Source organism: Macrotis lagotis, chromosome 4 (genome assembly GCF_037893015.1).
Source record: "Macrotis lagotis isolate mMagLag1 chromosome 4, bilby.v1.9.chrom.fasta, whole genome shotgun sequence".
In the NCBI taxonomy this organism is placed as follows: domain Eukaryota; kingdom Metazoa; phylum Chordata; class Mammalia; order Peramelemorphia; family Peramelidae; genus Macrotis; species Macrotis lagotis.
Window position 1 is genome coordinate 189832281 of NC_133661.1, and position 11808 is coordinate 189844088.

Below are 11808 nucleotides of genomic sequence, written 5' to 3' on the forward strand. Positions count from 1 at the left end.
CATCACAACAAATTCTCAATTTCGTCAACTTGTCCAGATTACAGAACAATAACCAAGATTAGAATATCAAAACAAAGAATGATCTCCAATTCTGTCACTCTGAAATAGTGGATTTTTTAGATAACTGATGAGGATTGAATCTACAAGTAGATTACTGTCAGACCAAAACCCAGATCATGAACTTGCAGAGCTCAACCAGGGGGCAGCCATCAGACTTTGCTCTGGGTCAGACCACATTGGAAACACCTACAATCTTCAGGTGCCCAGGTTGAGATACCCCTGAGATCTTGAAACAATTATCAGTGCCCTCTAGAAGAGAGTAATAAGACCAACCTAGACTTCCATTCTAAAGTTCCCAGAGTCAAATCCTAATATCAAATCTGAAGTTAGGATGTGGGATAGAAGAGTAAACAAAGAAAAAATTCACAGTATAGAAAGATGTTTTAGTAATATAGAAGCTCAAGAAATAAATGCAGATGTCAATGAACCCAAAATATCTATGAGCAGTCTCAAACACACACACACACACACACACACAAGATCCTAGTGCCTACATGTTATCATGACTCTCCTAACCCCACAATTTTCTCAATTTTATCAACCATGCTTTTTTAAAGCAATTCAACAAATTAAATTTAACATTATTTTTAATAGACATGTGAAAAAGGACTTCAAAATAGGAAGACTGTATAATGAATCATGTTTAAAAGGTTCTGCATTTCTGACTTCAAGACTCCAATGATCTTTAAAGCTATTATGAAAATGAATAATTCTTCTACTAGTATTGTACTGCTAGTATTCTTAGTTAGACATCATTACCTTTGTCTTTCATAGGCTTCTCATACTCAACATGAATACAACAGAACTCATATCTCTCCAATCATTTTCCTACATATTATCTTATTTGTATTCAAAAAGCCTTAATGCTCCATTTACTTCAACTCTAAGCTCAATTGATCACCAGATTTTGTCATTCTATCTCCACAAAATCTCTTGCGTTAGTCATTTCTTTCCACTAATACAACACTTCAATTGATCGAACTTAATTATCTCTCAATGATGCTATTGAAAGTTTCCTTATTTTCCCTTTTGCCTTTAATTTCCTACCTCAAATCCACAATACACATAACTTCTAAACTAATACTGGACAATGGTTTTTTCATGATATTGATATTTCTAAAGTTCTAAATGGTCATCAATAAAGGAAATGCAATATAAAGCAATCTTGAGATATTATATTATAACTATAAGATTGGTTAAAATGATCAAAGGGAAAGAAAATGTTGGAGAGACTATGGAAAATTGGAATACTAATTCAATGTGGAATTGTATACTTATCCACCCATTTTGAAGAATGATCTGGAATTCTCTTATTAAACATTCTGTACTTTACTAGGTCTCTTTCCGAAGATGATTAGGGAAAAAGAAAAAACTATATGTTCTTAAATATTTATATTTTAGTGTAAAATTACAATGGTGACCACCAATTGGGAAGTGATCACACAAACTGTAGTATGTACATACAATGAAATAGAATTGTACTATAAGAAAGAATGACTTTGATGAGTTTAGAAAAACATGGAAAACATGGATACACTGGCATGAAGCAAAATGATGAGAACCAAGAGAAAGTTATATACAGTAACAATAATATTATTTTAAAACCAACTCTGAGGGAAGAAGTCATTTTAACTCATACAAAGATGCAGAGGAATTATTAAAAGTCTATGAAGGGGGGCAGCTAGGTGGCGAAGTGGATAAAGCACCAGCCCTGGAGTCAGGAGTACTTGGGTTCAAATCTGGTCTCAGACACTTAATAATTACCTAGCTGTGTGGCCTTGGGCAAGCCACTTAACCCCATTTGCCTTGCAAACACCTAAAAAAAAAGTCTGTGAAGGAAAATGCTATCTACATCCAGAAAAACTGAAAAAACAGAAAAATGAATAGAATTATTTTACACATATGTAAAAATAATTCTATAAATATACACACATATATAGGTATGCATGTATATATATATATGTAAATACATACATACAGATATGTGTGTGTGTCTAATGGTAACTAGGTTATAGAGAAGTTAAAAAAAAGGAGAGTTTCATAACTTCATTATATAAGTGAAAGGAATAGCTAATTGTACTTAAGAAATTTACAATTTTATATATAACAATTTTTTTGTTCCACTCTGATATGGAGATGCTTATTTCATAAATTAAAAATAAAATATTAAAAATAATATTCAGTGACCTTAGGATAAAATGCAAACTTCTCACCATGAAGTTTAAAGTTCTACAAAATGGTTCTCAGCTACCTTTCCTACCTTATAGGGTACCACTTTGTCTTCTACTCAGTCTGCATCCCTAGATTCTCATCCTCATGGAATTCCATTTGCTACCTACATAACTTTCACTTGATGATAACTGGTATCCCACTTTGCATCAATCTCATATAATTCTTAGCTTTCCTAATAGCAGAGTCGAGATGCCACCTCTTACTTGAAACCTTACTTGATCCCACCTCTTATAAGAAAACTGTCCCCCTTAAAATACTTCATGTTGTTTAATATAAATATTTGTATTTCACATTTTGTTTTCTTAAAATAAAATATGTAATAATTTGAAGTACTGGTTATTTTTTATCTTTATGCTCATGGCCCAAAAGAGCTCCTTACCATAAAGTAAATGGTAAATAAAGACTTTTTTAAAACTTTTTAATGAACAAATAGTTAAACAACTAACCTGTCTGTCAAAATTACATCCATAAATTAATAACAAGTTTGACTCTTGCAACACATACCCTCTTAGAATTCTTCTATATCTATTAAGCCAATTTCTTAAGTTCCATCCTTGACCATAAGCTCAGATGCCCAACTTAAACTAATTAGAAAAATAGAACATGCCTTCTTTAACCCAGATATCCAGAGTGTCTCCTCCACCTTTCTCCTGGAAGATCATACAAACTCTCAAATTTAAAAATTCCCTTGCTCAAATAAACATCCATATAACAAAAAATTCTGGAGTCATTATGTCCTATACTGTCCTGTATTTATCTGTCTACAATTCCAATCCATTTGAAATATTAAATAACTTACAAGGCTTAAAAAACCCTTTGGTAATACAAAATACAATCTCAGACCCTTTGCTAGTTGGAGAAAATTTAGTAACCTAGATCCAGCAAGGATCTGGATATGAAGTAAATACTGATATGAAGTAAATATATGAAGCACTAGATATGATATAAATGTTATTGGAAAAATGATAGCATGGTTCATACCATATCTATCCTTTTTATTAGTTAAGGATTGAAATATATGATGGAAATGCAATGTACTAGGAAAAGTTTATGCTCTACAATCATACTACTTTCTCACTCACTTCATGAAACTTTTGTACAGTGATTAAGAATTATCCATGGATGCCAGAAAATCCCTAAAATCCTTTCAATGATTGATTCTATGAGGTGAAAACTGTTTCATGATGATATTAAAATGTCATTTCTCTATTAAAATGTTTCTTGTTTTTAATTGCATATCTCTGTAATGTTAGATTGTCTTCATTTACTTCAACCAAACAAGATATCATGACATATTTAATGTAGAAGTAGATATAAGGAATCAAGTATCTACTTTTGAATGAGACAATTAGATTTTCAAAAAACATGTAAAACAGTGCAACTCCTGATTTTTTTAGAAAATAGTTATTTTTATTAAGATATTATTTGTGTTAACATATAATTATTATTTTTAAATGAATAATTTATTTTTTTGTTTATGCCTGGCAGAGGGGTTAAGTGACTTGCACAAAGTCACACAGTTAGGTAATTAAGTGTCTGAGTCTGGATTTCACTCAGGTTCTCCTGACTCCAAGGCTGGTGCCCTATCCACTGTGCCACCTAGATGCCTCTAAATGTATGACCTTTAAATAGATTTAATTTCTAATATGATAAATTTTGATGAACATAAGCAACATAAAAATAGTTATTTAATATTTTCAATAATTATTGAGGGTGTTGATTTATACTACTCTTCTTTTGTCAGATTAAATTATATTGCTCCAAAAGCATGCCTTGACATATTGAATCCAAACACTCTGCTCTCCGAATATCCTTTTACTTTCTATCTGAATTCTGCCCAAACCTCCAGAAGCATCTTAAGCTCCTCTAAGAAGTCTCTTTCCTGGATGCCTCACTGTTCAATGATTTTCCCTGTCTCTAAACTTCTGTAGTCTTTTTGTATGAATTGTACTATACCTTTGTCTGTCAACTCATGCCTTCTCCTCTCATTCATATTCATCCCATCTCATAAAACCTGAGTTTAAGCTCTTTGTGGTCAAAAGTTTGCTTTGATTCACTTTCTATTCTCCTATCCCCATAACAGTGATCTGCATGTATCTGATATTCAATAGATAATCTTGCACAATGTAAAGTATAAAGTAATTGACTGAGAAAACAGAAGTAGAAGGAATTTGGTATGAGGGAATTTAAGATTGATAAAGGTGGAGAAATAATATGAGAATTCAAAGTGGAAACAGAAAAAAAGAAGAAGGGATCACTGAAACATGCAAGTTCAAACAAAATTATACATACGCGAAATGACTTTGGTTATATAAAACTTTTCTTCATTTTTTTAAGTTCTCCAAACTAGACATTAATCCCTACCCTATTCCAAACTTCATGTTCATGGATAAAGTTGCAAAAAAAAAAAGTTACATGCAGATGGGCAATGTAGAGGATTGAGTTAACTCTCTAAAAAAACAAAACAAAAGAAAAAACCTTTAATATATCAATCTCTCACAGAATACTTGAGCCGAACAACCCTGATTTATCATCTAATATATTGTGTGTTATATTAATTCCTTAGGTTAAACTTCATGAGATCTTCTGATATAAAGGACATCTTGCTCCAGACTTGGTCATACTGGCAGGAGTTTATCCAATCAATCTTCTTTTTTTTCTTTTCTTTTCTTTTTTCTTTTTTTTTCTTTTCTTTTTTTTTTTTGCAAGGCAAAAGTGGCTTACCCAAGGCCACTCAGCTAGGTAATTATTAAGTGTCTCAGGATCAGATTTGAACTCAGGTACTCCTGACTCCAAGACCAGAGCTCTATCCACTGCACCACCTAGCTGCCCCCCCCCAATCAATATTCAATGAGGATGTTAAAGAATCACAGGCACTCAAGTGTGAAATTCATATATATGGTGTTCTAGAGAAACTTATGAAAATATAGGAATATGCTCTGTAACTTCTACAAATGGTTGTTCTACTTTTCCTTTAAGAACCCTAAGGGTGTATTACCTCTTAGAGTATACCAGTTCACTTTCACTTACCTCTAGTTTGAACACTCAAATAGAATCTGAATAAAGACAAGGACAGCAGATTCATTACCAACATTCCAGGTCCACATTACTAATATAAACTAAATCCTGTTTATTGTTTTGCAGCAATGTAAAACTGTTGATTTATATTGAGTTCTCTGTTCTCTAAAACCATCATACCTTTGTTGCAGGAATTATCTAGCCATAAATCTCCCTTTCTGAATCAATTGTTTACCTCAAATATAGGATTTTATATTTATTAAAATTAAGCAACATTTTATATTAGATAGCCTAATATTCCAGCTTTTTGAGATATTTTGGAAACTCATGTGTTTTTGTGAATTTTTACCATCTTCAAATTTGACAATCATAACAACAGGTTTCAAGGGAAGATCTGATTTGAATCCTACATCATTATAATAATCTTGCAAGATTTTCCTGAATCAAGAATTTTCAATGAAGCATTTTGTTGCTACATGTCCCTTTCAAAAAATTTCCCCAAGCAACAGGTTTTCCTCTTTTGATCATACATTAATGTTTTCAATTCACCTCATGCCAATTCTGGTTCAAAAATCATCACATGTTTGGTAATTGATTGTCTCTATGTTTTATATAATAGTAGTTTTAGCCTTTTAAATTATAGAACAACACCACATGGGAGGCAGTTGATGCCTCAGTGAACAGAGAGCTGAATCTAGAGGCAAAAAGACTTGAATTCAAATCTGAACTCAGATTCTACCTAGTTTTATGTAATTTAATCTTTATCTCAGTTTTCTTAATTTTAAATTGGACATGATAATAATATTTACTTCATAGAGTTGTGAGGATCAAATGAGATATCTGGGGATTTTTCAAAGCACTTAGACCAATGCTATATAAATGCTTAAATATCCTGACACATTAGCAATTCCTAATGTGTTTTTTTCCACTGACATTTCTTATAACTAAGAAGATGGAAAAAATGAGTAACAAAAATTCTGCTGAAATGTTGATTCCATGTGTGTGATTCCATTTTTTTGTGTTATGAATGCGTTCTACTACACTTAGTATTCGTTTTTGTCATATTCTCTTTTTTGTCATTTATCAAAAACTTCCCAAGAAAGGAAACTGGTAAAAAATTAAGCTATAAAATGACCATTGCACCACTTATTTTAAATATTAATGAAAATAAAAGTTTACAACAGCACCTAAAACTTTTAGTGTGAAGGTTTAACATGAATATATAGAAATCTTTTTTAACACTACTATCAAGTCAAGGAAGAGTGCAGTCACAAATCAATGGGACCAAGTTATAGCCATCAATATTTGTATTAATCTTTCCATTTGATGAGAATGACTGATCTCAGAAACCATCATGCTACCTTTTTGTTTTTGATTAGTGTCTTCCACCAATTAGCCCAATTTCTTTGTCTCCAGTCTCCATTACAGTGCACTCAGATAGTCTGTAACACAAGTGAAATTGCCAAAAGATAATTTCAATGTTAAACAGTGAAACAAAGAGTAATAAAATGTTTATTTTGTTTACCAGTTTTCACCAATAAAGTTCAGAATAAAACCTCAGAGATTGAGTTTACGCTCCTTAGTCTCAACACAATCCTCAGTCAAGCCCTTTCCCCTTTCTCCATTCCAATTTTATTCTCTAGATGTCCTTTATGACTCACCAGGAAGACACTGACAGTCTTCCAACTTCTCGATAACATCAGTGTGGGGCAAATATGTGTGCTTCTGCCCACTCTTTCTCCAAAACAAATATTTTCTTCAAAACCTGATATTTCTTGCTTCTTGGATGCAGCTGATCTGTAGACATTTGCATAGTTATTTTATTTTCAGGTTATAGTAATTTGTTGACAAGGAATGAAGGAATTCTCCCCCAAGGGGTTTAAAAATACACTATTAATGCTTCAAATCTTTATTATATGAAACAAGATGTTTACTTGACTTCAAATACATTCACAAATCACTTGTATTCATTCTCAAAAATATTGGCATGTCCCTACCTGACTTGTCCCAATCCTCAGCTTACATTCTGACCTGATAGTTTGGGCAGAGGAGGAATTCAGTTTGCCACTGAGTTCCATGAGTTCAAAAGAAAAATTTCCTGAATTCATCTTTGCACACTATTAAGCAGAATGAGAAGCAGAACCCTCAAAATCATCAAAGAGAGTCCTGTTATGAAAACTGACACTTTAAATCTGTAAAGGACCCTTGTGGTGCCTACGTGGATTGTCTCAAGAGATCCAGACACACCTTGGTAGCACAAATGTCACCTCTGTAACATAAATCAAACAAAAGTAACAAAATTTCTATAGATCAATTGCTTTAGTCACACATCACAGAAGTGGGGGGGGTGAGATTTTGACCAGTAAGCTGCGATGCTTTACTATAATAGTTCCAATAATTATGGGCTAGAAACTAGCCCATAACCTTTCTCCATAATTTCCTCTCTCCATCTGTCTGTGGTGAGCCAAGAGGATAGCAATATCTTCCAAGAGTCATGCTTTTCTTAATTGTGTCTCAAATAGTGTCTAGAAGTACTAAAACAACTTGCAGAGATATTGAACATCAATGCCCAATTGATTAAGTGATAATTTCATAAAGCCCAGCTATAAGAGAGTTCATGATATGACCAACATGGGGATTCTGTCTCTGAACAACCTTTGCCTTGGATTAAGAGGATATATACTGGGATCAGTTATTTTCCCAAGCTTTATTAATATGTGCAATACCATGGGAGACAGAGCAACATAATAGAATTAATATTGCAATGAACTTTAAGAGAAAGAGCAGAGATTTAATGTTGAATTTGCACTATTTGTAAGACTAGAAAAATTATTTCATCTCTGGCCCTGGTTGGGAACTTAAAATATGTAGACAAATTATGTATAAAGCTCTAATGTTCTTTTCCTCCTCTTATAATTTTCGACATAATTTCTTACAAACAAGTTAGTTCCAAGTTGTAAATTCTCATTTCAAATCAAACTGAAGTCTTAGTCAAAGGCAGACTAAGTTCTAAGGGTCTGAGAACACCCACTGTATCTTCTGGAGCTCATAATCAACTCAGTAACAAAGAAAAATAAAACTTGAAACAGTGATGCCTTTCCTAAGAAGGAATGAAAAGAAATGGAAAGAAGGGAAGATAAGAAAGGGGTAGGATGAGATAAGAAAAAGAAAGATGAAGGAGAACAAAAGAGGAGGGGGAGAAAGAATACATATAAAAGAAGAATCAAAGATATATTATACTTGAACATTATCAACAAAAAATAATACAAGTTGTTCTGTGACAATGATTCTCAGTTGTTTGTACTTGAATGTTTTAGATAATATTTTGTTTAATAGAGTTGTGAATTGTTTAGATAACATTTAGAAGCATGTTCATCAAATATGTGAAGGACAGAAAAATGGAAGGAATGAGTATTATATGCTTCAAGAGAAAAAAGAAAGTTGGGGGGCAGAGAATTCAGCTGTCTGGCTGAGTATATGACAAGTCATTTTTGTTAATGAGTGATTGTTTATTCAGGGTAACTAAAACAAGTAGGCACTAATGAGAATAAGTTGCAAAGAGCTGTACAAGAAGAGATAATTTTATTTACTATTAAGAAAAATTTTATAATAATTAGAGTTATGCCCAAAGAGTGAACTTTGCAATGTGAGAGAGAGAGAGAGAGAGCTTCCTTTCAGAGGAAGTATTTAACCATAACTATGGAACTATTTATACTCCAAACCAAGCTTAGTATATTTATAATCTGCACAACTTTACATACTGAAGATATACATCAAAACAAATTAAAAGATATGCTTTATAAAAATTTCATCATTCCAAGTGACAATAACTGCATTAGAATTCAGACATACTAAATAAAGTTTAATAAAAGAAATACTTTAATGATTATAAGTTAAATCTCACTCTAAGGCACCAATTAAAAAAGTAAATTTGTGATCCTTATATTTCATTTCAAATTTATAGTTTGCTTTGGCTATGCCATCTAGCACCAAAAGATGCTTCTTTAAAAAAGATTTTAATCTGGTCAAGTAGAACAGAAAGAAGCTAAAATAGGAATCAAACTGTCTATTAGGTGATTAATCTTTATACCAGTTTAAGAACTACTAGGATAGAACACACTGTCTGTCAAGATTTTGGCTTAACATATTCATAAATAAATAGGAAAGAGAAAGGAAAACTCACTAGAATTTAAAAATATGAAAAGCATTCTACATAAGTTAACTCATGTAATCTTTACAATTGTGTGATTTAAGTGCTATTATTTTTTCCTGTTTGGAGATAAGAAAACTGAAAATAAAAGACTAAGTGACATGTTCAGGGCTCTATAGCTCGTAAATGTGTGGGAAATGTGTGGAGAATTTGAATTTGGATACTCCTGACTCTAAATTCATCACTCTATGCAATTTTCCACTGAACTTCTATGGCTAAAGGAAATTCCTGCATGAGTAAATTCTGACAAAACTAAAATCAGATCAGTCACTGCTCTGAAATTTATGATCTGAGCTGTATAAAGTACTGAGAAACTAAGGGACATTTATACATATATATGTATAAATGTATATAAATCTTCCTAGTATCCAGGTCAACATTCTATCCACTTCACCACACTGTACCACATCCACATGTTAAATGATGGCTATGAACGTGATGAATATTATTTCTGTTTATAAATGTGGTTCATAAAATTTTCCTAAAACTCACTATCTGGCCAATCAGTCTCTTCATTGCTGCCTTCATATCTTTGTTTCTAAATGTATAAATTGATGGATTTAAGACAGGGGTGATAATTAAGTCAATAACAGCAAGAAATTTATCCACTGGCTTTGTAGGGAAAGGCCACACATAAAAAAAGATACATGGACCAAAGAATAAGATCACCACACTGATGTGAGCTGAAAGAGTAGAGAGAGCCTTGGACAATCCACTTGAAGAATGTTTCTGAACAGTGACCAAGATGTAAATATAGGAAATGAATAAGAGAAACATGCTGCCAATAGAGATGAAACCACTGTTAGCTGTAACAATGAACTCCAACTTATAGGTGTCCATGCAGGCCAATTTGATGAATCGAGGAAGATCACAATAAAAACTGTCAATTTCATTAGGACCACAGAAAGGCAGATTCACCACAAAAGCCAACTGGATCACTGAGTGTATAAGGCCGATGACCCAAGCAGATACCAGAAGAACAATACACATTTTGGGGTTCATAATGGTCAAATAGTGAAGAGGCTTGCATATAGCAATATATCTATCAAATGCCATAGAAATGAGTAGCACCATCTCAGTTCCTCCCATAAAATGAATGAAAAATATCTGGGTGTAACAACCATAGAATGATATGACCTTGTGCTCATAAAAAAGGTCATAAATCATCTTGGGAATTGCAACAGTGGAGAGACACAAATCAATAATAGAGAGGTTGGCCAACAAAAAATACATCGGAGAATGAAGATGACTATCAGAGATCACTGCAAGTATAATAAAGATGTTTCCCAACACGACAGCCATATAGAAAATGGTGGCAAACACCAAGAGACTAAGCTCTATATTCCAAGAACTGGATATTCCCAGGAACACAAACTCTGACACCATGGAATGATTCAGTTCATTCATCACACTAACTTTAAGGTCCCCTGAAAAGAAAAACAAAACCAAAATAAATAAATAAATGAATAAGGACTATTGTAATATAGATATTTTAAAAATTCTAATAATTTATATAATAATTCTTCTGGATATGAGTTTTTAAATAACTCATTTATCAGTATGCTGCATACTTACTTTTTTTGGATATATATATATATATATATATATATATATAAGTGCTAAGAAATAAAACGGTTTCAGTAAATGCTGAATGAAAAATGCAAAGTATACCCAATCCAACTAAAAAAAACTGATTTTTGTGATTAAGTTATATATGAAGGCAGCTAGGTGGTTCAGTGGATAGAGCACTGGCCCTGGAATCTGTAATACCTAAGTTCAAATCTGCCCTCAGACACTTAATAATTACTCAGCTATGTGGCCTTGGGCAAGCCACTTAACCCCATTTGCCTTGCCTAAAATAAAATAAAATAAAAAGTATATGTGAGCAAAAAAAGTGGAAGGACAGTGAAGTGAGAACAGATTGCTTTGCTTATATCTCACTAGATTTAACCACATTTTTCGATTTCATTTTCTAATTCTTCGCAAAAAAGGAACTGAAAAAAAGGATAAATGAAAATATACAATTAATATTCAAAGTCATGGATACTAATGAAATTAACTCATACCCAGAAAGCAAAATTAGAAAGCAAAATTAATGATATTGTTTGCAGGAACCAAACTTGACACAGGAATATTGGCCTAAAGTTGAAGAAAGTGATTAGAGAAGAATTTATTGTGTATCCAGTAAACTATAAATAAATCGTGGTAATAGGGCGGCTAAGTGGCATATAGTGGATAAAGCACCAGCCTTGGAGTCAGGAGTACCTGGGTTCAAATCTGGTGTCAGA

At 32.6% G+C, this 11808-nt stretch overlaps 1 protein-coding gene across 1 annotated transcript; it reads right to left on the reverse strand.

Annotated features, from left to right (window-relative positions):
* Positions 1–9988: 9988 nt before the first annotated feature.
* On the reverse strand, positions 9989–10927 carry LOC141520219 (olfactory receptor 4F6-like). The gene has a single exon (XM_074232016.1). It carries the CDS (start codon positions 10925–10927, stop codon positions 9989–9991), a length of 939 nt encoding a protein of 312 aa, XP_074088117.1.
* Positions 10928–11808: the final 881 nt, after the last annotated feature.

Coding starts and splice junctions, on each gene's coding strand:
- LOC141520219 (XM_074232016.1), bottom strand. CDS start 10,927: ATGAATGAACTGAATCATTCCATGGTGTCAGAGTTTGTGTTCCTGGGA.